Source organism: Notolabrus celidotus, chromosome 15 (assembly GCF_009762535.1).
Source record: "Notolabrus celidotus isolate fNotCel1 chromosome 15, fNotCel1.pri, whole genome shotgun sequence".
Lineage (NCBI taxonomy): Eukaryota > Metazoa > Chordata > Actinopteri > Labriformes > Labridae > Notolabrus > Notolabrus celidotus.
Genome location: NC_048286.1, coordinates 22,017,369 through 22,044,597, shown reverse-complemented (window position 1 = coordinate 22,044,597; position 27,229 = coordinate 22,017,369). Strand labels below are relative to the sequence as shown.

Below are 27,229 nucleotides of genomic sequence, written 5' to 3'. Positions count from 1 at the left end.
TGATTGCACAATATCATGCCTGAGCCCATACCACTGCCACACATCATGCACACACACACAAATATACATAGTACACTTAAAACATGAAACACACATACATTAACAAACACACACACTCTTTGAATATTTTATTCCACTACTTTACTTTATTTTATTTTCCTTATTCTTTGTTTTTCTTTACTTTATCTTTATTTCTTTACCTCTCTATTTCTCTACTTCCTTATTTCTTCCTTATTTCTTTATGTATTTATTTTGGTGCCTTGGTCCACAGTATCCTGTAACCTCTTGAGTCCTTTGCCTCCCTCCTCCTCTCCTCCTCCCGCCATCACAGATAAACATGGACAGAAAAGGGTTACAACACCCTGAGCTGTCCCACCAGGCTCAAGAATCACCTTAGCCTGCACACTATATTCTTTGATATAGAAAAAGCTTTCGACAAAGTACGGCATAATGGACTCATCTACAGACTTCTGGACAATAACCTCAAACTCCCAAAACCCACCCAAACCATCATCTCAAACTTTCTCCGAAACCGTCAAATCAAAGTCAAAGTCCCCACCTCCATCTCCACCCCCTTCACCCACCAAGCGGGAGTCCCCCAAGGTTCAGTCCTCAGCCCCCTCCTCTTCCTCCTCTACATCTCCAATATCTACTATCCCCCCCATCCACCATAGCCAAAATTTCCCAGTTTGTCGATGATCCAGAAGCTAGCTACATTAGAGACACAGCAAACTTAAAATTATTAACTCCAAATACAGCCACTTAAAACATTCAAAATGAAAAAAAACTAAAACAAATTGCACAATATGACAAGGGTAAAATGGTAATAAGCACATTAATTCCTCAAAGTATGATGGTCGACGACATTTTTTACTGAGCTGAAGAAAACTCTGACATTGCCCATTGAAAAGGTATTTAGAAACAAAACGTTAAATGTAAATAAACTTATTTTAAGGCAGCGAAAACAAAGACACAAGCAAATTAATGAAAACAAAACAAACTGACACTCCCTTATGATAAACCAAACAGCAAATTAACCCTCAAAATGCCTCCTCAGAAGAATTTACTATAACTATAACGACATAGGGCTATGTGGGCCTATGTCGTTATATTTCCATGTTTATCAAACAAATAATCTTAATACTAAACAAACTAACACTTTGTATTTACTGCTATTATATAACTTATAATTTATTTTTCTGTTACAGGTAGACTGCACCTAACATACTACCGGTTCACGCCACCAGATGGCACTTTGGTTTAAAGGAATGCTCCTGCAAAACACCACTTTCTGTAAGATACAGCTGCTTTTATTAGCCACAGTTTTTAAAAAAACTCTCATTGTGAAATCACTGAGATCCATAAACACAGGAAAAAGTTACTCTGCTGCATGTTGTAAACAGCCAGACAGTTAAGCATGGCAAGTGAACAGTTTCTTTCAGAAAGGTGATGATTAAAAATTCAATGTCTTCAATCATTACAAGACAGTTAGAAAAATGAATACAATTATGAACTTGTTGCCTTTAAAGATGTGCTGCATACAGACATAAAATATCCTGCTTCATGTTAAAACAGCCACACGGTAAAAGTGTATATATTTAATTACACATTATGTCTTATTCAGGACATTGCATGTATTAGCTTGGCTTTTACATTTATTATTGTAAACTGAATACTAACAAACCGTGTGAAGATCTAATGTTTGAGTGGTTATTTAGCAGTACGATTATACAGTACACAAACCAGTCTCAACTCATCACAACAGACACAAAAAGTAGTACAAGGAATTTATTTAAATGTATTGTACGATATCCAACAACTATATGCATCCACACAGTGTAAAATTAACTACCTAGTTAATATCTTTCTTTTTTTTTTAGGGTTTTCAAACGTGCTTTGTGACGTGTCTGAACCGTCAGCAGTGTAAACAGTCTGCAGTGTAAGCTATGATGAAGAAAATCATCATAGAAATGTGACCTTAGATTGAACACAGTCAGTGTTACTACTTCCAAACAGTGACTCAAGTGCACCAGCCTCAGTGGCACTGTCCTCCTGAGCCAGAGGTTGCAGGTTCAAGTCCCCCTTGGGATGAATAGAAGAGGTGGGAATCAGAAGCCTGCTGGTCCCACAATCCAGACATCAATAGATTGAAACTTTCTTCTGCTGTGTCAGCATTCTACAAGGACTAATGATTAGACTCTCACAGCTTTACTCATCTAACTCCTCTCTCAGTAAAAATTAGACGTCATCTCATACAGAAAATGTAGCACAGGAGGTAAAATATTCCATCCCCTCAACATGAAAGGCACCTCTGTTTCAGTTTTGAGAAAGTAAAACTTTTTTTTAAATCGACTTTACTGAGCTTTTCGCATCCTGTAAGCTGTTGATGCCCTGTGGTTGGTCAGGTTATTAAGGACACAACTATTGGTCAGCATAGAAAGTTTGGAGTTCAGGGTGTCTTTGCTTTTCTCCCAACAATAATCGCCTCCTTGATCCATATTGTCCTCTTCTCCTTTACCATCCTCTTCATCCTCTACATCCTCACTTTCTTCATCGCTGCGTTCATCTTTTTCCAGCTGAAGACAGAAGCAGATAGAGGGTTCAATGCTAAGAAGGTAAGCCTCATGACAAAGATGCAAGATTGCAAGAATACAGGGTTAATGATACAAGTCAGAGGTTCCCATTTATTTGAGCTTTATTTTTCTTTCTCACCTTGCCTTTCAGGAACTTGTATACCATGCGTAAAATTAAACCGGCCCAGAAGATGTGAAGAGCCTGAAGCACCATCAGCAGGACATTGAAAAGGTAGTAGCCAACAAAAGGTTCAAACACCTCCACAGACAGCACCAGGGTAGTATGGATGATTCTGTAAATAGTCACATAACTTTCAAAATTTTGTTTCTGACAAGCATTTACACTTTACATTTGACTACATTAAAAGTTAAATATTTCATTGACAAAACAAACAAAAAACATCCTGAGATGAAACCTTACTTGCTGGGAAAAATCACCAGTCGAGTCACGAGGAAGACAACAGCAAACACAACAAACAGAGAGTCACATGCTTTCCTCCAGCCAGAGCCGTAGTTGAACATTTTGGCAGACTGCAAAGATAATGAAGATCAAATTGATTGTTTCAAACCACAACTGAAGCTTTGTGTGATGTTCAGTCATCTTGGTGAACAAAACAATAGTTATGTAGCCAAGAGCCAAGATAGGAAGTTAGGATAAAGACCAGCAGGATAATTAACATGGCTATTTGTGCTTTTACGACCTTGAAGTTCTTTTAAAACACCCGCAAAACAAGATGTGTCTACAGGGCCATGCTTTAAAATGGTTTGCCTCCTGTCCATGAGGACAAACTTTCTTACTTAAAGCTGAAAACTGTCTGTGAGCACCCACTTTCATTAAATGTGGTGTCCCCCAAGGCTCAATTTTAGGGCCTCTTCTACTACTTACTACAAGACATTAAATAACATTGCACACAAAGGTTAATACTAGCAAAGCATGACAACATTTTGCAATGGGCTGCCAGGTAAAAGTATGGCTGACAGTGCATCTAAACCGAACATCACAACTTCTAAAACAAAGACAAGAAACATGACGAGTTGTACCACATACTCCACCAGTGATGAGCCACCCACACATTAAAAATTTGACAGCTGCATGTTGCAGTGTCACATTTTTATTGCTTCCTTGTGGCTTGCTGGTTTCTACAGTCACAATCTGAAGTTGAAATTTTAGACATCTTTTTGGACAAGGCTGCAGAATTTTCTAAAGATTTATTAATATGCTAGCAAAGGATGTGTCTGACAGTGTGCTTCACGGTCTGTGGACGTTATGATTCGGTTATATCTGTACGGTGAGGGAAAGGGGGGCTTGAGAATATTTCCTCCACAAAATGGTGCCCTGCAGAAAAAAGTGTGGGAACCACCGGCACAGTGTATTCTGAGTATGTGATATAAGCAGACCTCCACATAAGGTGTATTTCAACCAAGAGTTCCGGGGTCTTTTAGCCCCCAGAACTACTTTCCCCTGAACTAAAAGGTTCCGGAGCCCCCATTGTTTTCTGCGTTTCGACCGCGGGCTGATTGTGCAAATCAGGCCAGTGATGTATGGAGAAAAAAATATATATTAGATAATATTTTGAAATCTTAATAAAAAACTAAACTAGTATGCATTCCCAGGAACTCCCTCTGTGTTTCAACAACTGTGTAAACTCCACAAACACCGTTACGTTCAACCGAAAGTCCCAGGACCTTTGAAAAGTACTAACCCCCAAGCAGGGGCTTTTCAGGGGGGAGATTATCTAACCCTGAACTAAATTTAGACCCTGGTTCCTCTGGTTGAAACACAGTTCAGGGGTAAAGTCTCTAGTTCTGGGGTAAAGTTCCTGCGGTCGAAAAATGCAGACTAAAGCTATGTTTTTCTAGATTTAAATGTTACCAGCATTTAATTACATATTTATGTCTTTCTGCTCACCTTTGCCATTTAACCCTGTCACAAATCTCACTGAGAGCAACAAACACCATCATTTTTATTCTAATTTGTCCCTTGTGTACAGTCTTTTTTTATACAGTAAAATAAAATTCATCTTTAGCTCTCAGGACTCAGTCACAGGATCTGCCTCCTGGAATATGTGGAGCATCCTGCAGGCTACTGCAACAGATATCTTTTCTAAGAACATCCTCCAGCAAAATATGAACTTCTGACTTTAGTTTCAAAATATACAAAATCTGTTTTTCTTTGTTGTTACTACACGGAGGCAGGAAGAGGCCGATGCGAAGGTGAATCTATGGTGATGTGCCCTGAGGAGATTAATTATATTTGTAAGGTCCCATGTGGCTGAGTCTCAGGGTGATTAACCGATCACACGTGACTTTTAGTGTACAGGTTGTTCTTTTGAGTCCCACAAAGGTGCATGGCAGTTTCTTCCTTCAAATTCAGAGAAAATATATGATTGTAAAGCACATGGGATCCCACATTACCTCTAGCAGGATGTCTGAGGAGTCATGAAGCAGCATGACCAAGGTGCCGATGCGAATGTAGTTGGCACAGTAAGAGAAACTGAGCAGAAAGATGGTGGCCAGATGATGAATAACCTGTTCTTTAAAATCCTGTAAAAGCAAACACACGCAGAAACAAAATTACCCTTATATGTCAAAAAATAGTATTCTAACTCCTGCTCTTAAAGTCACTTGGTAACGTGAGGTGTGAAGCATGACCAGGCTGACGCAAACAGTGAGCCCAGAGGCACTTTATGTTAGAAACTGAGAAGGTAAATTTAAACCAATGCTCTGATCCTCACTTTCCTCTTGATGTCCACAGAGATCCGGAGGAGCAAAGAGCCGTAAAAACCCAACTCTAGCATGTAGTACCAGTAATGAGCTCTCTCCATGGGCTGTGAATGAAACATAAAGAAGTCAATAAACAGGATTCAAAGGCACCTGGACAATTCATGGTAAATCCGCTGGAAAAACTGTATGTCACACTTTGTTTTTAGAAAAAGGTTAATGAAATGATAACATAAATGAAATAGAGTAAAAACAGTAGTGGTTTAACAGATAAGTGATCAACTGAGCATAAATTGGTAACTATTTTGCTGATTATAAGCTCTGTTTTGTAATCACAGGGACATATAGTTATGTTTTATAACTACTCAAACTTGAATGTTCTTTTCCATGTTCCTCTCTGTGATAGTGAAGCACTCAATCTGGAAGATCGAGTCTAAAACCGTGAAATAAAATACTCATTGTTCTTTGTGGTATGAGTGAGGAAACATCAATTCACCATACTGTTCTTTTGTGATACATTTCCCTTTTTTGAACAAACCTAATCTCTTTCCTTCACACTCAGATTACAGTCAGATTATATCACATATCTGAGTGTTTCCCTGTATGCTCAGTTTATCCCTGTGCCTGTCTCTCTTTGATTGCATCTTGTGTGTGGGTGTGTGTGTGTGTGTGTGTGTGTGTGTGTGTGTGTGTGGGTTTGTGTTTTTGTTTGTCTGAATCTGCTGGCATGGGTGTGGTCCTTCCTATAGTGCTGCTCATTTTACACACCTGTGTAAGATGAGCAGAACACACCTGCAGTAAAGCTACACGTCTCTCCAAGTTGACTTGAGAAGTAGCTGTACAACAGCAGTAGTTAAACTTCAAGGCTATACCCAGATTAAATAGTTATGGTTCCTAACTGAGTGAAATGACCTTGAGATATTAAAAAAGTATCTATTATAAAAGGTGTTTGAATTATATGTTAAAGAGCGAAGCTGGTTTGCTTCTTCTTTATCTTCCCAAGCATAGGAAACAGCTGAACATCCTTGAAAATGGCAAAGAAGATACTAATGATCTAAGTGTTTGGAGCAGTAACATTTAAATTGGCACACTATCTAACCATCAATGACCACAAACTTTCAACGTGACAGAAGTGAGAACTATTCTAATGTGAAAAACTTCTTCTTTGGACTTTAGTCATTGGCCAATTTCAATTCTTACCTTTAGTCAATGTCAAGCAATTCCAACCTTCCTATATAAAGTTTTATCAGCACAGTTTTTTTGGAACGTTAAGTGGACATAATGATGCTGTCCACAGTAAGTTACCTGGGTGATCTTGCCAGGATAAGGGAGCCAGCTTCATGCCATGAAAAACCCTGACTTGAGGCTTGACAGAGCAGGCTTACCGCCTAATCTGGCCTTGTAGTACAGCCCTCAGTTTTCCTGCTTCCTGTGTTTGTAACAGACTACACTTCTATGAACAGGGTCTACCCAAAATAAAGCCTGGGTAACATGTTTTAATAAACAGGAGAGAAATGAGAAAAAAATTAGATGACTACTATTGTATTAAAGTTATTTATATACCTGAACTGGGTAGCCCTTCCAACATTCCCTGCGGTCCCAAAACCACGGCGTCTGTGGAGAAAGGATGAAGAAGTTTTCAAAATAAAGCTGAACCTGCAGAAATACTCAACAACAATGACAAACAGTGTTCATTAAGGTATTTAAATGCACTCAAAATCACTGAGAGGAAGTAATATAAGTAGCACAGGTGTGCTTTGTTGGGAAAACTTTTTTAAAGTACTCACATCAATCAAACAGGCCAGTCCTGTTATGAAGGCTGTGAGGTAGAAAAAGAACCTCCAGCTGTAAAAAACAACAAAACAAAAAAACAATATCAGACCACTAATAAATCCCGGTCTACAGATGGATCTTGGAAAGGGTGTCTTTTAAAATTGTATCTCTCGCTGTCTTCAGATTTTGCAGAGAGCAGTGAAAGAAGTGCTCATGAGGTGACTCATCTGCAACCTGAACACTGGAGGGCTTTTGAAGGGGAGAACACTTACGCAGCCTCACCAAACTTCTTGGTTTGACACGGTCTGTCTTGGTTCCTGCGAAGTCTGAACCAGGTCTCGATCTGCCTCTGAGTTTTTCCACAATGTAACATCAAACTTACGATTTCACTCTGAAACGACAATGTGAGGATGAAATCAGTGAGATGGAGAAAGATTGGTTGAAGGAAGTGATGCTGAGTCTAAGATGGTGAACTTTCCCCTTTAAATGATCTTTAAAACAACAAGTTAAACTGATTTGCTATTAAAAGCTAAATTTAAAGGTTTGAAAGTAACTCAGTCAGGTATTTTTTGTATCCAATTGTGCTTTTTTGGCATCTGAAACAGCTGGCTGATCATCTGCAGGACTAACAAGCCTGCTGAAAATAATTAAACTGCGTCATTTAAGCAGGAAAACTTCCTATTTATCCTTTTTCAGCATTTTGCTCTACATCAAGAGAAGGTAAGGTGAGGTTGGGAAAACCCGAACATAATCATTATTGTTAAGGAACAAGGATATGCCACCATCACACAATTCAAAACTGTAGAGGAAGTAAAAGCTTCACATGAAAAAGAACACATTAGTCCCCTCAGAGAGATCAGGTAACTTCCCCCTTCACACAAACCTGTGTTGGCTGCCGGCTCCTTTGGGTGTAAAATGACTCTAGCTTTGGGGTGGGGGCTGCAGCCACTTGCATTCTTTTCTTTACCCCCAAACATCTGCCCATGGGTGGGGCTAAATACCTGGGGGGAAGGCCAACAAAAGACAGCTTAAACAAATGAAGACATCACACCCACTGTGGGGGAGTCAGGGTGCCAATCCATGGTAATACAGTTATTATTCACTGTAAACAAACAATTTAGTAGTTAAAAACAAACATAGGATCACTGAAGCTTATACTGCACACATTGCAGCTGTGTGAGTCTATAGATACATTTAACCACAAAGCCTGACATGGGTTTACTTCTAATGACAGGTCAAATCTGGTTGTTTTGCAGAGGTGAAATTTTGCATTGTAGCACAAGAAACTGTCAATTCAAGTAAATAGAAACAGGATGAGTATAAGGAGGGAAGGTATATATTGTAACACAGTGGATTAGGTTTGATTGAAATATATATTCAAAATAGAAAAGCTTGTAAGTAAAGTGACTTTATTCAAGCACAATATGAGAAAGTAAAAATTGTGAATAGCATGTGAAGTATGCACCCAAAGTAATAATCACATGATAATATCAAGTTGCATTGTATAGCATTATTACAATAAAACCATAACTCTGTGTTTTTAAAAGGGGCTACATAAATAAAGTTATACTTAATATTAAACCCAATGAAGATAAACATTATTTCCTCAAAACAAATAAATAAATTAGGTGTACAGCTGTAATTTGAAATAACTTCAACTGAATTTTTTTGGCTTTTTACTAACCATGATCAAAATCTTCAATGATTGTAACTTTAAAGATGAAATCTTGATTTGATTTCAAGTCACACGAGAATATTGTTAAGTTTCCAAACTAAGCACTGCTGAAATTATGACATATTCCCACCTTGTAAAGCCAACAATAACCCAAACATGCCAAGTGTGTTTTACCTCTCAAACAGGTAACGTAATGCGACAAAGACCAGTGCGAGGGGCAGAGCTATGAGGAGGTCCTGGGGTAATGGGCGGTCAGAGTTTGCCAGCTGGTCCATGTCCATCCAGGTCACACCTGGAGGAAGCCAGTAGTCTTGTCTCCAAACATCAGGCAGCATGTCCATTCTGCTCTGGATGGACAATTGGGGATGCCAAAGAAAAAGTGATAGTGTTTTAACCCTCCTTTTGTGTTGCAGGTCAAATTGACCCTTTTTAAAGTATATTTTAGGCAATATATGCCTTCCAAACCAGCTAATTGCAGCATAAAAATCTGGGCAGCATGTCACAGAAGAGGTGTCGTGTTAATTTATCAACATCACTTCATAAAAATAAAAAAATTCAAAATGTAAAATAAAATAAACAAAAATATATGTCATGTAAAACTGTTGTATTTATATTTAGGGATTTCCAAAGTACATTAAAAAAAAGTATTAACATTAATTTTAATGAAAAACGAGTGAGTTATCCTCATTGAACCACGATCTGTGAGAATTAAAGAACACCATTGCACTAGATCTTGATTTAAATGGTCAGTAATGGAGTTTAAATTTTGACTACAAAAAATTTTATTGGGATTTTTTGGGGTTCTAACACTTTTGGATAATTGAATATGCCCTGGTCAAATTGACCCAGGAACATCTGGAACATGCTGTTCCAGAGAAACAAACATAACAGGAGAGTTAAAGAGTGGTTTTCTATCAACCAAGCCTCAGCAAATGTCATATCAGTCAGTTAAACATAGACTAGGAAGGTTAGTTAGTGTAATTTAAATTGGTATAAGAGAAATTAATCAAGTCAGCAGGAATTAGTGAGACCTCAGAGGCCTAGTGTGTGTGTGTGTGTGTGTGTGTGTGTGTGTGTGTGTGTGTGTGTGTGTGTGTGTGTGTGTGTGTGTGTGTGTGTGTGTGTGTGTGTGACAATTCTAGAGATACAGTAGGTAGGGCAGCATGTGATAGATAACACATCTTGCCAGAATAGTGTGTGTGGTTTGATATGTCTCTACCTCAGGAACAAAAGATGCCTTTAACATAATAACACTGTCATGAGTAATTCACAGCTCAGCCAAAAACGATAGTCCTACACTAAGTTTGAAAATCTCAAATGTGAATCCGTGCCGTTCACACCAGATAACAAACAGAGACAACAATGAAAAGGGGGTCAGAAAAATAGTTTCTACATCTTATAAAACAAAGAATAAACGTGTAAACACAACTACCTGAAATACCAAACACACTATTATAGAATATAGAGGTGGTATCATCTCTCCGTTTAAAACTAGACCGAACACAAACAGCTGGAGGTAAAGTCTGACCAACAGGAAACACAAAGTTGAGGTAAAACTGTGGAAAGTATCTGTAGAAGAAAAACTCACTTTGTGTCTGTGTAAGTGATGAACTGGTCACTCCTGGATACAATCCTCTTAAAACTGTGCGTCTGTTTGAGCTTTATGTGGTCATGGATGCGCATTGGTAGGCTACTGCTTCATCCTGGTGACTAGAGGAGAGACGTTTGGTTAGTACAGCCCATGTGTCAAGTTAGACATGATGCACATCAGCGGGGGGAAATCCTGTCAAGATAAAAGTAGTTTAATGTGATGGTAATGCACCTGTAATTATTTAAGGCACACTAAATGAAACATGTTGTTTAAAAATGATCATTTTAACCAATCTTGCAACACAATTCTGCACATTGACTCTGAAGTAACTGACTGTGAAGGCGATTTGTGTGGACCTCTATTGTGAAGGCTTCCGGTCTTCTCCCACTAAATGACGGAACTTGATGTTTGAGCGGCTATACTGAAATACCTGGGGCGTCTCCTGCCCGGAACGATGGTCTTCTTTCTTTCCTTTCTTTCTTTATTAGGACCCCCATTAGTACAGAAGAGGATTAGGGCCACTGTCAGAAGTCTGTCTGTGGAAACAGGGATTTTTTTAAAGAATCTCACTTTGAAAATATGAAAAATCATTACTAATATGCTCCATTTCCAATGGCTTTTATTTTGAAATTCCAAATCCGGTGTAGCTGTAATTGGCAGCATCACATTTTGAGGTTTTCTCCTTTCAGTCTAAATCAAAACCTATAAGTGGAAACTGAGATTTATTTTAATGCCAAATATATATAATTACCAAGCACATTTTTATATTTGAGATGGCTTTTATTTAAAAAAAAAACACCATCATTCTGACTTTAATCTCAGACTTCCGACTTTTTTTAAGAATTCTGACTTTTTTTCTCAGAATTCTGACTTTTTTTCACAGATTTATAATAATAAAAAAATTAATTTGCCCTTTTTTTTTCAGTGATGCTAATCCTCTTCCCTACATTAGCTTCCAACAACAAAACAAAAACAAGAAAAACAATTATTTAAAATCACACATTATCCATAAATCAAAGATGCATCAGCAGCCAATTATAAAAAATCAAGAATGAAAAGGAAAAAAAAACTAAGTATCTGGGCAAATGAACGATGAGTAGCATTAAAATACAAATTCATGGAAACAAAAACAAAATTGCACAAACACATGGCACCAAAAAATTAATAAAATTAAGACTTTCAAAACAGTAATTACATAATAACGTCTATGAGGGATTCATCAGCATTTATTTAAGTGACTTTTTAAAAGAAAATTTTGATCATTCTCATGTTGGGGGGAGTTGATTCTAGGCAGAGGAACCTCTAAAAAGAACAGACTTCATCATACAGTTAGTTCTAGGACTTAAATTAAAACCAGAATATTTGAGTCTATCACAAAATAACTGTGGTGTGTTATTCCATAATCCATTAACTCAATATGGTCAACAAAGGAAAAGCTAGGCATAATCAAGCTAGTACACATTCACAACGTGAAATGACGAGAACTTGTAATGCTGTAGACCAAAATGCTGTGACGTTGATATTTTCACATGCTGTTATAACATGTATTAAAAAGCTCATATATTAATGAATATGAATTAATTATAAATATATTCAGTCATGTTCACAATTTAAAATTCTATTACTGTCAATGGAGGGGCAGTGTAACATTTAGCTGCGGCCTACATTAGTTTATCATTTATCCTCAGGTCATCTGTGGATGCATAATAAAGCAGTAACCTCTTCATCTGTTCTGTCCCTGCTGACCTTTAAGTGATATTATGTAACTATTCAAATATAAAGAGTAACAGCATCCTTTGTGCTTGTGTAGGGTGCAGGGGGTGCTAATGCGAAGGGAAAAGACTGCTCTACTTTATGAGTCTTTTCTACTTTGGCCATTGTGATGCAACCTGAAAGCATTATTCATAGACTGTAATTCTCCACTTATGGCAACATTAGCTGCTTTCCGGGCAAATGTATTTTCTTTATACTTAAGTCCACATGATGAAAAGTTTACATTACACAAAATGCTTGACTTGACTTTGACCAAGGTTGTGTAGAGTACAGTGTAAGCATAATACAAAAAGCACAGGTGCAGGTCTTAACCAGTACAGGAAAAACTAAATGTATGGTTTCTCATTACATTTCCTTATATGTCACCACAAGTGGAACAATTAAGGCATATCACAATGCCTGACATACTGTATCTTTGACAGTAAATAGCCTATCTGGTAGGCTATATCTGATTACATTTCCTCGTAGTCCATTGTAGGTTACACTCATACTCATGACTACTCCTGGGTCCAGCAGCTGACACCCACTGCAACAATCCTGGGCGCTTCCAGGACTCTGTTTAAAAGTGAACACAGATATAATTGTGTGTAGAAAGCCGGGCTATGGAGCCTTAAAAACTTTACCCTGACCAATTGTGTGTGCTGTTGCAGATGGCTCTATGTTTGACTGCTATTATATTAACCCTAATAATGACACACACCCTTAAACAGACTGATGGCCCCTTCTTATCTGAACCTATGCTGACACACAAACACAAAACAGTCTTTCTCGCACTATCCTCTGCCTGTAACAACACTTTTAGGTCATAGTATTGTTGTGGGGGAGATAAGCAGACTGTCTGCTGATAACATCACTATTCTTATTCAGATCAGCATCTCTTTTTGTCATGCAGCCCAGACAAGAGCTGTATTTTGACTTTAATATAAGCGTGTCAGCTGTGTTGGAAAAGGTATTCTGGGAATATTTTACAACAGACAAGAGATTATTTGCATTTGTGTGGTTTGTTTACCTTCTGTTTGGTGTGTGTGTGTGTGTGTGTGTGTGTGTGTGTGTGTGTGTGTGTGTGTGTGTGTGGGTGTGTGTGTGTGTGTGTGTGTGTGTGTGTGTGGGTGTGTGTGTGTGTGTGTGTGTGTGTTTGTGTGTGTGTGTGTGTGTGGGGTGTGTGTGTGTGTGTGTGTGTGTGTGTGTGTGTGTGTGTGTGTGTGTGTGTGTGTGTGTGTGTGTGTGTGTGTGTGTGTGTGTGTGGTTAAAGGGGGAAGGGGATTTAGGCATGGAGTCACATTACCAGGAAATTAGCTGGTACACATTCAGGATGATATTTGAATAGTGTATGCACCTGCCTGCTTGGCTATATGACTGGGACAGAAACATATGTGTTTTTCTTCTGCATTAGTGTGCCTGCTTGGCAGCTACTATCACAGTAACACACTTAATTAATCAGAAGCAATGTAGCTTCTGAAGATTTGTGATGTCATTTGTACTTTTTTAATAAGTAATATTATAAAGCTAAAGTCACGTATCAAATAATTCAAATCTAATTATTTTAGACTATTACCACATACAGTCCCCCTCAATGACAGCAGTATTGTATCATGTGAATAGGGTCACCTTTAGTGACCCCACAATATTTAGCCTGGGATCCTGTTTTTTTGTGGTCAGTCCTTTTTTTGCATACCTCTGTACACATGCACACGTGTCTTTGAAGGGTTAGTGTGTGTGTGTGTGTGTGTGTGTGTGTGTGTGTGTGTGTGTGTGTGTGTGTGTGTGTGTGTGTGTGTGTGTGTGTGTGTATGTATGTATGTGTGTGTGTGTGTCTACATTATGTGAGATGGTAATGGGAACTGAGTGCCTTTGTTGTTTTTATCAAGGAGATAAATTGTCAGAAGCCACTGAAGCAGAATCTTCCTGTTAATTGCTAGACTAATGAGAGGGTTGTTTCACTGTGCTTCCAACCATCTGTTTGAGCCTGATAAATTGTATGCTTTAGAGGGCCAGCCCATAAAGTCAGGGCTGTGCACTGTTTGCGCTTTTAGCTCTTCAGATAAATGCCCCCAAACTGTTTCAGTTCATCGGATTCAAATATCATATGTTAGCTGAATACAGCATTCAGCTAACTTTTTGCAAAGGGAGTTGTTACCTTTTTCAGCTGAGTAGGCATTTAAATTTGGGGTATGTGATGATCCATTACCAGATCACAGCTTCTCAATCATTTAGCAATTGAAAAGTTAACCAACATTGAAATCCTTCAGGAAATCTGACCATATTGCAAGTTGAAATATTTTGAAGTCAGACAACAGCCAGCAAAAGCATTATGCCATTTGCTCAAGCTGATTAGCATTAGATATGAAGGGGTGTAGAGCCCTCAACACATTTTTGTGATGTTTTTAGACTATGTAGAATATTAGAAAAAACAACAGCTACCCTGAGCGAATCCATACATCTGAGAGCTCCTCCTGGTGACTTGCTTTTGTATAGGTATCTCCACTAAAACAGATCAAACATGGGTGAAACTCATAGACAGTATAAAATATGGACGTAGTATCCGTGACGTCACCCATTTGTTCTTGAGCGCTGTTTTAAAGCCAATCGACGGAGGCAGCCATATTGGAAATGCGGAACTTAACAAGGCATAGTGTGACGTAAAGAGGCGGAGTTTGAGCCTCCTAGCCAACAGCTATGTGTTCCTGTCCAGGAGTCAAGTCAGTCATAACCTTATTTGGGCAAAAACTCGTAATCTTAATATCTTCTGAATCGTCACGTTAGAAGAAAAATCCTCTCCCCCCCCCGTACAGTGTGTGCAGATAGAGAGATTAGCTACTGTTGCCTAGCCATTTTTTGAACCAGGCTGTAAACATGTTTATTGATGCTGCAAAGATCGTCTTTTTTTAATTGGTGCCTATGTGGTTTCCGGTGTTTCTGCAGCCAGCCTCAAGTGGATTCTCGATGAATTGCAGTTTATTACACTTCCGCATGGGCTTCATAGTTTGAGACCGGAGGTTGCCGCTTGGTGAAACTAGAAAATTAAAACATATGTCAAATACATTTTCTCAAACATGCTATCTTTGGTTTTCTGGAGAAGTTTATTTCAAATTATTTATTTGATGTTAAAAAAATGACAGATTGACAGCCCTTTTATCCCTCTGTCAATCAGTCAATTGGCTTTAAAATGCATATTAACTGAGTGGATACCTTACTTTATTATGACTCACAACCTGGGATACTGTTAGCTTCCAACAGGGATTCACTTCCATATTGATTAGATTATTATCATGTTATTGAAGCAAATTAAAATTGTTTAGCAAAGCTTTCCACCACAGTGTTTTAAGATTAATACTCGAATTAGCATGCTAATATGCTTGGAGTGCCAATGCTATAGGTAAAATGCTAACTATTGTTAACCGTCAGTTTAGTATGTTAGCACGATCAGTGTGCAAATTAGAAGAAATTAATAATTTGCTGATGGGAATGTCATTAGATATTTGGCAAGTCTACATAGTATTTGATGAATTAAATATTGATTTAATGATAATGAAAGTCACCTTACTTATTAAGTGTTTCCCCCCCCCCTTCCTAGACACACACACACACACACATGCACGCATGCACGCACACACACACACACACACACACACACACACACACACACACACACACACACACACACACACAGACAGACAAACACCCCGGTACACACACCCTCTTTAAGTTATTGAGACATTTCACTAACAGCCACAGATATCAGTGTAATGATCATGTAACAAAAAAAAGTTGGAGGGATGGAAATTAGAATTAATTCACTGGGTACCAAATCTGGTACGAACATACATTTGACATAATAGGTTGACACTTGAACCTGCTGTTAGCACAAGAGTAGAAGTCTGGGGATTCTACAACAACTGCATGTCTTAATAAAGTTAAATCTTTCCTAACATATTTAATATTTGAGTTTAATACATTGTAATGTATGTTGCCATTTTCCAGGAGTAAGACTGGATTGATGATTTTCTCCAGAAACTCTTTTTCATGTGTTTCCTCCCAGTGTAGTCACACAGATTGAACTCACAGTGATCAGCAAACTCTCACTTGTAGTTCTCAAAGCATCCAGAGGAGGTCACAGCTTTTCAGCAGGCTATATATGCTCACAAACTAAGGCAGACTGCACTGTGAAGCTAAAAGGAGGATGAAAGCAAAAGGAGGCTTTAAGGGCAACCTTGTTCTATGATTGGAAGGGTTTACCACTGTATTTGATACCATCATCTCTTTCTCTATTTAAAAGTCATTTGGTAGTTTTCCAAAAGTGTTCTATTATTCTGCATGTGTCACTCATCCACACAGGAATAATGCTGTGATGAGGGTCTAACCCACTTAGCGTAGGGATACTATTCATCAGGGTGGGGTGATCTGACTCCAGCTCCTCATAAATAAACTGAGTGTGTCTCTTTACGAGCCTCCGATTGATTATTCAATTGATTTAATTTGCTTTAAATCTTGCTTGCATTGATTTGTGGGCAGACGTGAGGACAGCCTTTGCTCAAGAAAAGTTTGGGTTGTATTTGTTGATGCCATTTCTCTGTGTGCATGTGTGTGTAAATGAACAACAATTTCTAAAATTAAGACAAAAGCTTTTATTTGGTTAAAAAACTGATGCCGCTTTAAAGAAACATTAGGAAAATATCTAATCTTTACAGGCAAGAGTCTACATCCAGGAAGTTAGACTGTATACAATATATATTTTTTAAAACAGTCTTTTGGTCATCATAAAATAAACAAACAAACCTTTTTAACAAATCAGTAAAATATCATTACTAAACTTTATTTAAAAAGACCCTTTCACAAACATATTTTAAAGGACTTTACAGTACATGAAGGGCTGAAACAAAATTACAAAAGCAGTGGCAAAAAGGAGCAGTAACATCATTAGTATGAAATAGATATTATAATGTTCATCATATTTCTACAGGCACTGTTGAACAGATTTGGCTGGTGCACTGGACAGGGCCTAAAGGCAGAAGGGATTAGGTGGAGGAAATTAGTCTGCATGCATTTCATAATCATAACTTTATATGACACATATTTAGCAGGGCTGTGACCCTCCACACTGAGCCTCATAAGCCTCTTAAAGGGACGGCGACTTTGAATAGAACAACCCCGGATAAAATATGCTGTAATAACTGATCTGTGTTATAAACTACAGCTTTAAAGCTCAGTTGATATTGAAATTTTAAAGAAAAAAAAAAAGCGACTAATAGCTACTTAAGCTCCGGTTGAGAACTTTAATTTCCCAATAACACATAGAGAATAGAGGCTTTGGTTAGCTAGAAAAGATGTTACCTGAGGATCATTAGAAGTGGTTTAAATGTCTCCAAATTTCCAGCATGGTTCACTTTAAAAAAACAACACCCACATTTTGGTTCAGCCATACCTCCATGTAAGCTCACAAATAAATGCTGCATGGACATTTATACATTTTAACCCTGAATTAGCAAATACAGTTTAAAGCCTACTTCTTAAATCATCAGTAATCTGAATTTAACTAATTTCACATCTCTTTGATTCAACCAGGACCTCTCCTGCAGCAGATCTGCTCAGTTTTTTTTATGATTCAGCCCTGGGATTTGTAAAAACATTATAGGATTCAAAATGGACATGATATATGTACTTCTGAGATACAGATCCTAGTCTTTCTGCAGTGTTAAAAGCTGTTGCGTAACTTAATACACCTCATAAATCTCCAATACAACGTCATCTACTGTAAATTCAGATAGATGCAAAACTTCTCTTTTCTTCTACTGCATTTAACAGAGTAACTATTGTTTTTAACTTTCATTACACAGCCAAACTATAAAAATACTGTAACAAACTGCATTTTCTTTCAATTTCAGGAGCTCATACTTTAGAAAACAAAGCCTTTCAAAGAGCATTGAACAAAAGTTATCAATCAAAATTCACTCATGAGAATCATAATGTCTACAAATTCAACCACCTCTTTCCGTTCCTGTCAATCCCATCTTCACACCAAAGCATAATCAAACTGTCCTCTGTCGAGCCCCTCCTTATGGTCAGTCCATGATGATGCCGGCATGCTGCTGTAGGGGTCCAACAAGATTCGGACGCAGCGAACAACCAGAAAGAGCAGCAGCAGCACGAGGAGGCCGACAAAGCACAGGGCGGTTCCTTGCTCGGGATGCCCTATCATGGGCTGCAGCACCGTCGGACCCCTGGGGAACCCAGGCGGAGAGGGAGAGGATAGCTCATAGTCCACAACCCAGTAGTTTGTGTCGCTCATGCTGGAAGAAAAGTAATGTCTTGACGGGTTAAATCTCCACTCTTGAAAGTGTTATTTAGTAGTCAGACTCTATCAGGGGTTGCATGGAGTTTAATTTCTAAACCCAGAGGGAGGTCGCATTGTGATATCTGGCAGATGTTAACAGATTGAACTCAACTGTTAATTTTCCCACCAGCTACAGGGTAAAAAAACTGTTCCAGCAGAAGTAACCTAGGGCAAACCAGTGGTGAAATTTAATAAGCCCTCTGGTGAACAAGCAGCAAGCTGAGGCACGTCCAGTAATTAGATTTCACTAACTGGTGTGTTTCCCTCTCCAAAAATAGACCTGCTCCTTCTCAGTGCAAAATCAGAGGACAAGACTTCAACTTCCAATCGTCTGCACTGTCTTAAGCTCATTCGTCAATACTTTAAGTGTCAACCAATAGCAGCACTAGAGGAGCATTTCTTGTGATTACAAAGTGAGGTGTAAATCTCATTCGAATGGCTGAAGATGGTCCATAGATCAATCAGAGGCTGTAAATGATCCCTGCTGTGCTTCTTCAGGGGATGTTTTTCCTGTAAATCACGGGGACGATTCGGCCGTGTCGTAGTGAATTGTGGCTTCTATTTTTGTCCTTTCAACTCCCTCTTGAGTCAACAGGGACATCTTTATTGGGTAGTTTGCACATCAGTTTACCTAAGAGAGGGGAAAATAAGCAAAGATAGGACACAACATGAGGGATTTTATAGCCTACAGGATGGTGCTGAAATGGGGGGAAAATCTTGATTAATTCAGGGGGTTCAGAGCTCGACAGGAGCTTTGATACATGTCAAGGATTATAGATTCTTGTTTAAACAAGTAAGGTGTTTTCAGGGCCTCCAAAAGCATGCAGAGTCTAAGAATTCAATGTCATATCATAACTCTCACTACACTCTTCTGAATCTTTAAAACTTGCCTGTAGAATAAAGTTAATTATTTATTTGATTGTTTGTGAGGGAGAAAGCACTTTAATGAACATCAGTATGAAAATACAATGCTGTGAGTTAGCAAAATACAAATTCACATTGGTAGTCATTGAGCCCTAAACCTAACCCTAACAGAAATAGAAGCATTTATAATATTATCATAATACAAATACTGACAGATCAGAACAGAACATCAACATCTGCTTTCAAACACAAAGAGAAATGTAAGCATACTTGCACATTGTCATTGCATTGTAAAAGTAAGTGCCCTACTAATAAAAACAAATCTCTAAAAAGAGTGGTCAGTACATAACTGAGGCATGGCAAAAGCACTACCCCTCTCTTGAACTCAGGTACAGCCTCCCACCAGATAAATAAATCAGACACTGATGAGGGAAGAGGAAAAAAAATGTGGAGAAGCCCCTTGGAGAGTTGCAGCACTCTTGCACTCTCCTTAGCCTCTTTAATGGGCTGTGGAGCACAGAGACATTTCCTGCTATACTGTAGGTGCACTCCTCCCGTCAGCAGAATCTATTCCAGGAGGCTTCATCTATCCCTCCTCACCAACCCCGCAGACCACCGCAAACACTCACTGATGATAGCTGCTCCTGCTCTTGAGGTGATGGGGGCTAAAGGGCCGGGTCGGGGATTTAATAGGGGACTTGAAAACATAATGAAAGAAACTGCCTGCGTCAGAATCAATTATCAAATGGACTGGATGGTTCAGGTAGTTGGAAGAGGCTAAATAAACAGTAAAGAGTCAATAGAGTCTTAAAGTTGATGTGAAGTTTACACAACAGATCAGGACAGCATATAAGTAAGGGTCTAAGCAAACCACTTACACAAGGCTGTTAATGAACCATGGAAAACCGAGCAAAGGAATTTAATATTAGTCCCAGAAGTAATTATATCTTATTTTCCAGCATTGAAGACATCTTTAAGGATATGTACTTTTTATCAGCTGCCAGAAAACTTGAAAGAAATGGATCCAAGACTGATTTTTAGAGTTATCTGAGATTCTTTTCCAACCCTTTTGAGGTTCTGCCCAGTCGACATATGCAGAGATTTCCTCAACACCAACCCAAATTTTGCTTACATCTGCAACTTTACTTTACAGTTTACTTTGTGCAATATCTGCAGAATACTCAGCGATAAGAGATAGTTGTACGAATTGAACTCCATCCTTAAGTATTTATGCAATGAGTCACCTGCTTTACGAGTCAGAGAGTCCAGCAGGAATCATATTTGTATCATAAACGCGTACATTTTCTTAATAACAAGCAGACTCAGCGGATTTGTCAGTCCAAAGAAGATGGGTTTTGATAGATGAGCAGAGATGTGTTTTCAGGTTACCCAAGGTCATTATGATGCACAAAAACCCTGGTATGAGGATGATAACCCTAAAACAAACACAGCTTTAAAGAAAATAAAAGAATGAGCAACATCAATTTCATGGCTCATCGATCCCCATTGAGAGAACTGCTTTGGTTCCTAAGCAGCAGATCAATCACACTGTGGTGCCTAGGCACTATTCATTTACACACACAGTGAAAAAAAAATCTAACTGTCTTTTTACTCCCTTGAGTGGAATACATATAGACAAATTCACAATTATTGTTTAAAAGGATGGTGAAATATGCTCAAAACAAGATCTATAAAAGCAGCAATCGGCGATGTTCTGACGACAGAGCACATGCAGCGACATATGGCGTTCCTCGTGGCTGTAATACCTGTAATACCTCCCGTTTGTACCTGTGGATTATGACAGCAGCTTTGAAAATGTCAAGGACTTCTCTGAACAAAAGGGGTGAAAATGTGTTGTGTAAAGTAAACACTGATAATCAAGTTTAAATAAAATGTAGTATTTGGAAATGTTTGATTAAAATACCTGATGTAACACAACACTGTTGCCCTCTGTCTTTCTTTCATTTGGGTTAATAGATATCTTTAATAATACATATCCCTTCAGACTCTCTGTAGATTGACTGGTTTATTCATCTGATAGAAATGAGAAGACATTAATGATTTAAATGAAAGAAACTAGTGCAGTGATTTCAAGTAATATTTCAAGGATTGTCAGACATATTAGAATAAAGTAAAAAGAAGCAGATTATTCTACCAATGTATCACCTGGTAAGTTTCAGAATTGTTCTACGTAATGAAACATAAAACATCACAATTGCATTCTTCTCTTACTTACGCTTGTGCATTACTGTACTGATAAATGATTCATGTTTGCACATTGAGAGAAAAGTTGGAGTCATGAGAATCAAATGTGTTGTATGTGTACACATACCTGGCCAATGAAGCTGTTTTTGATACTGATACATCCTGTATAGGCAGCTATGGGTAAATCTGTCTTTCCATTATCAAATTTGCTACAAAAATATGTAACCTTATGTCGGCCATCTGTGAATTTGTCCTGTTTTTTTTTTTCATTTGAATTGTATGCAGCTAGTTTAATGATTGATGGTCGGATGCAAATATGTACAGCACTGTTAAATGTTGTCCTGTTTTGTCTGCATGTGTCTTCCTTAATATTTCCTTGCTGTTGCTTCCTGATTGTCTTGCTCCATGTATTTTATGTCCATGGCCACTTTCTCAAAGACGGTCATATCATCTTCTTATGTAGCTTTTAGTCATTTTAATCGTATGGTGCTATTTGTATTTTTCTTTTCTTCTTTTTTTTTTTTTTTTTTTTTGTTTGCGTTTTGGTTTCTCCTCTCCCTTCTAATTTTGATTATATTTCACTTTATTTAATTTTTTGTTTTTGTTTGATCTTGACCTTTTTATGGAGCCTTTTTAACATCTGGCAAGGGACTACGGATGTAAACTAGCCTTTTGTCTAATTCTGGCATTTTAACAGAAGTGTTAATTAACATGCATGGTCCATTTAAATGAAAGATAATAATAATAAATAACTAGCTTCATACTTCTATTATGAAAGTGAAAACATTGGAGCACCATTAATCTGTGAAAAAACACCTGAAACACGTTTTTTTTTCTAATGCAAGGCGATTAACTGGATAACCCTTGTATGAAAAACTTTAATACTCTGTTTTTGAAACATTCAACTTTTCTTCATTCCATGGGACACGAAGTTATACAACAGAACAAAGTTGCACCCAGCGCAGGACAACTTATAAATGTGTGACTCATAAAGAAACCAAGCACGAGATGACCTCCACAGCTCCACACACTCCTACACACTACACACAAAGTTCAACTATAAAAAACATTGTCCAGATAAACAAACACAAGGACGACCAGATTAGAGAACTCACCTCCCTGATGGAGCCACAGGTTCAGGCGCGAGATAAACGCCGTGATGATGAAGTTGATGATGAAGATGATGATGATCCTGTGGTGGCAGCAGCTGCTGTTCAGCACCGCGGACAGCTCCGGGTTCGTTCAGCTGCACGCGGAGCTGCAAGTCTGAACTCTGTCATATCCTGCAGCACCTCCTCCACTTTGTCAGGACCTTTAAGTCCGCTCTGTGGACGGATCCGCCCCGACTCCCACCGACCCCACCCCCTCCCTGTCCACTCCTGACTGTCCCTGCATGGACTGAGCACATAATCTTTTCGTTTGGATGAGTGAAACGCCGAGAGCCGCGTGTGGCTCCTGCATTATGTAAGAGGACTGCATGGGGCAGCCAGTATGGCACACATATAATGTATATGAATTTAATTGTTTTTTACAGGAGCATGTTTAATAACCTTATAATATTCAAACAATTATCCCTGTCAAATTATATCATTTTTTTTGTATTTACTTTTAGTCATTTTTTTTTAGCAGTTAATGTTTTCTCAATTAAGAAAATGAGGGTGTCATAATTTGAAGAAATTTCAAAGCCGTCTATCCAAGTATAAGTACATTTTATTTAGTATAGCACCTTTTATAGAATATAATCACAAAATGCTTCACAGAAAAAATATTCAAATTAAAATGAAATCATAAAACAGTAAAAGAAACAGACAATAGCTTAATTAAAACATTAGTCTGTACAAGGTAAGTCGAAGGCCTGTTTAAATAAATGTGTCTTTAAGATTTTTTTTAAAGGCGACAACAGAGACAGCTGAGCGAATATTTACAGGAAGAGCGTTCCACAATGTTGGTGCCACCACTTCAAAAGCATGGTCACCTTTTGTCCTTAGACGAGCTTGAGGGACAACCAGCAAGCCCTGATCAGAAGACCTGAGTGACCTACTGGTGAGGTAAAGATGGAGCAGTGCGGCGATATATTCAGGAGCCTGACCATGCAGAGCTCTATACACAAAAACAAGAACCTTAAAATGAATCCTAAATTTAACTGGAAGCCAATGTAGGGAAGATAGAATCGGAGTGATGTGGGTTGTCCGGCTGGACTTGGTCAACAGTCTTGCAGCAGCGTTCTGGACTAATTGAAGACGATGGAGGGATGACTTACTGAGGCAGGTGAAAAGTGGATTACAATAGTCCAGTCGAGATGAAACAAAAGCATGAATGATCATTTCCAGTTCAGGATGTGACACAACAGACCTAAGTTTAGCAATGTTTCGTAAATGGAAGAAACATTACCGGGACAACTGTTTTATGTGGTGATCAAAGTACACGGACTGATCGAATATTACTCCAAGATTTCTGAGTTCAGACTGGACAGCAGAAGAGAACCAATACACTGAGCAACCTTGGAAGCTATAGTGTCAGAACAAACGATAAGGTCTGACTGGCCTAAGATGGACATGGCATTCTATTGGAAACAATGACTTTTAGGTCTTTGGTCTTTTATTAGATTTGTACAAGTAGGAATAAGCACATTTTAGATTGGTTGAGTTAAATTAACCAGATTGCAACTCTTGGGGCTCTGTAGTGGTCTCTAAGGCAGCATAAACTGATCAGAAACCCTTTGTTCAAGGTACATGATATCCCAGCAAGTTACTTCAAGATACATTTGTTATCCCTTTGGGCTACAAGGTACATTGAAGATTGAGGCAATGTTCTGAAACTTAAATTTGGATGTTTCTTTATGTGGAAACTCCCATAAAAGCACAGCTTACCAAAAAGAAAACAACATAATTAAGGCCAAAAAATAAAACCTGTAGTGTATTTCTAGGGTAGAGGTGCTTATGACTGCAATATTTTATAAACTGTGAGCTGTTCATCTTATTTTATATAAAACAGGCCTGTTTAAATGATCTAGGGAACAGGTTTCAGGGCCAAAAATAAACTTAGAGACCCTACCTTGCTGCCTGTTTGTAGTTGTAATTGATTTGCCACATATTGATTAAGTTCCTTGTAAAATAACACTGCAGGTAAAATTGGAACTAATGTGACACACTGTTGACACAGTCTGTCTACAATACGGAACTGTAGAAACCCTTTAAAGGCCCTCTGGTTATCAGTTTATAATCTGCACAGCAATTTGGAGGCACCACAAGTCTTAAATCCCTTAATTTGTTAGAGTAGACAGATTAAGAAAACGTAAAAAAGTAGTCCTATGATTAACTTAAACACACATTTCTCAATCTCACTTATATATATTAAATAGTTTTCCTATTGTTTTGTATTTAAGTGTAAGTTTTGCTGACTTGCATAAGAATTACATGATCAAGATGTGGAACAATCAATTGGAGCGACCTGATTTACGCCTGCAGCTATAAGCCTCAAACACTCACTGTGAGGAGAAATTAATTAACACAATTAAAAGTGTACAAACAATGGAACAGATTGCAGTCCATACACAACCTTGTCTCCGCTGCTTGAGGCCGTCTGGGATCTCCCCTAGGTTTAATTAATAGTCAGTGTGTTGTAACACTGTCCTGAAGGGGCTTATAATCAAATCACATCCAGCAGAGCTCCTGCTGGCTGCCCACTGAGGTTATAATGGATAAATGTTTCCAACATGCAAGCTTAGGAAAGCCGACATTTCCGTTGTTTTCTGTGTGCTAACAGATAGTTCACTGGGGGGTCAAGCTGTGGCTTAAGGTGCAGGCGTAGGTCACCTCTGCAGGGTACCAGGGCCCCTGTTAGCTGAGTACTTAGACCATGAGTCATACACAAACTCTGGTTGTGGGGCACTTAACCGTCTGTTTTAGACTGTTTCAGACAGAACCAAGGTTGTGGACGTATCTTTCTTTCTTTTTCTTTTTTTGGTTACTATTTTTGGGGCTCTTGCATGCCTTTATTGGGAGGACAAAACAGAGGATAGAGTCAGAAGCAGGGATGAGAAAGTGGGGGTGACTTGCAGTAACTGACCCATGGTGGAAGCCAAACTTAATGGCCTATGTACAAAAACAGGCCCACAATTTATCAGCTGAACTAAACCCAACTGCAAACACATCTGACTTCCTTCCTCAGGGCTAGTAAAATCTTGCATCCTAGCCAGAGCCAAAATTGACCTATTTTTCCAGTGAGTTGCCACATGGGTAACATATTTTAGCTTCTATTATGAATCCCCAAGAGAAACTGTGATATGGAGAGGATCAGATAGGGTACTGGCAGCTAGTAAGTCCTGGTATGCCAAGGATTAAAGTTAGAAGTAGGGTTGCCAACTTTCTCACTACTAAATAAGGGACAGGTGCACGGTGCCATGGTGGTGTGAGCATGATGTGTGAATTCAGCATATTCAGATTCTGATTCAACTGGAAATGCAGAGAGTGTGTATATTCCCTTTAATCCTTACTGTATCATTATGTAACCTCATATGAATGAACCTCAAAGAAACCACAATTTGGCTCTTTACATCAAAAAACAGGCCAAAGAAAAATTAAATGGAAAAGAGGAGTATGACTCACCAAATGTACTTTTTCCATGGATACTTTTTGCTGCTTTTGACTGACTCAAGCAGTCTTTTGTCCTTTTGCACAGCCAGAGAGAAGTCCTTACATGACAAGTCACAGTTTACAGATATTTGAAGTTCATTTTTGATCAGCTCTGTGCTGCATCTGTTTCTTGAGTCTGACCATTTAAAGGCCATCAGAGAGAAAATCCTCTGTGATTGGATGACGGGCAGTGTGATTGGCACATGATCCACTGCCGTTTTATCTGATCTAGGATCTGTAAAGTGCAGTCTACTGTATTTACAAGAGTTAATAGTTAATATACGGGACAATTGAGGTCCAGTATGAAACAAACCAATTTAGCCTAATATACGGGATGTCCCGGCTAATACGGGACAGTTGGCAACCCTAGTTAGAAGCATAGACTGTATAAAGGTTTGAAGTGAAGGTACTATGTATCATATTTGTAATGTGAAGCTTAAGACAGCATCAGGCTAGTTTAGCCTAGTCTTTATTTAGCAGTTTAACTTAGCTTAGATTATTTTTGCATTCCTAAGCTTGGTTTAGCTTAGTTTAGCTTCACTTGCGAAAGCTTATCTTACATTTGTTCGGCTGTATTTGGCTTAGCTTTCCTTACATTAGTTTAGTACAGCTTAGCTTAGATTTTTTTAACTTAGCTTAGCTCAGTGGAAAAACTGTAAAGAGTCAAATAGCTAGCCTTTCATCATCCAATAAATAATAAAAGAAAATCTGACAGAGCTTACAAAGCTTTCACATTTACATGTTCCATTTTATTTGGCAATGAGTCAAAGACCTAAGTTTGACAATAACAAATTGTTGCTTTATAGGAGTTTAACCATTAAATCATAAAATGATGGTGTAGCGACTTCGCAAACCACTAACCATGGAGTCTGAAATATACAGAATACAACAAAGCAATACTTTTCACTTGTAGGTGGCCTGTTTACACGTAAACAAAGGAATGTGAACTAGCAAGCACAACATTTCTATAAAATAAAATAAATAGAATGAAATAAATGTATTTCTGATGAAACCAAACAGATTCATCAAAAAACACCACAAAGATAAAGGTAAAGGTTAATATGACAAACAAACTCATACGCACCACAA

At 38.3% G+C, this 27,229-nt stretch overlaps 2 protein-coding genes and 1 long non-coding RNA gene across 3 annotated transcripts; 1 reads left to right on the top strand and 2 right to left on the bottom strand.

The window, feature by feature from the left end:
* Positions 1-1,773: 1,773 nt before the first annotated feature.
* On the bottom strand, positions 1,774-10,443 carry LOC117826946 (ceramide synthase 2-like). Its single transcript, XM_034703376.1, has 11 exons — positions 10,331-10,443; positions 8,917-9,089; positions 7,951-8,068; positions 7,340-7,458; positions 7,082-7,139; positions 6,858-6,908; positions 5,309-5,401; positions 4,989-5,117; positions 2,995-3,104; positions 2,713-2,866; positions 1,774-2,576 (listed from the first exon to the last, which is right to left on the bottom strand). The coding sequence occupies exons 2-11, from the start codon at positions 9,081-9,083 to the stop codon at positions 2,355-2,357; spliced, it is 1,221 nt and encodes a 406-aa protein (XP_034559267.1). The 5' UTR covers positions 9,084-9,089; positions 10,331-10,443; the 3' UTR covers positions 1,774-2,354.
* LOC117826947 lies at positions 2,723-5,757 on the top strand. The gene is made up of 2 exons (XR_004634112.1): positions 2,723-2,805; positions 5,329-5,757. It is a non-coding gene; the product is annotated as an uncharacterized LOC117826947 (long non-coding RNA).
* Positions 10,444-17,405: 6,962 nt separating the features above from the next.
* On the bottom strand, positions 17,406-22,718 carry LOC117827137 (cortexin-1). Its single transcript, XM_034703632.1, has 2 exons — positions 22,622-22,718; positions 17,406-19,068 (listed from the first exon to the last, which is right to left on the bottom strand). Exon 2 carries the CDS (start codon positions 18,390-18,392, stop codon positions 18,117-18,119), a length of 276 nt encoding a protein of 91 aa, XP_034559523.1. The 5' UTR covers positions 18,393-19,068; positions 22,622-22,718; the 3' UTR covers positions 17,406-18,116.
* Positions 22,719-27,229: the final 4,511 nt, after the last annotated feature.

Coding starts and splice junctions, on each gene's coding strand:
- LOC117826946 (XM_034703376.1), bottom strand. CDS start 9,083: ATGGACATGCTGCCTGATGTTTGGAGACAAGACTACTGGCTTCCTCCA. Junction 7,459..7,950: donor GGAGCCGGCAGCCAACACAG/GTTTGTGTGAAG, acceptor TTGTCGTTTCAG/AGTGAAATCGTAAGTTTGAT. Junction 7,140..7,339: donor AAGAAGTTTGGTGAGGCTGC/GTAAGTGTTCTC, acceptor TGTTTTTTACAG/CTGGAGGTTCTTTTTCTACC.
- LOC117827137 (XM_034703632.1), bottom strand. CDS start 18,392: ATGAGCGACACAAACTACTGGGTTGTGGACTATGAGCTATCCTCTCCC.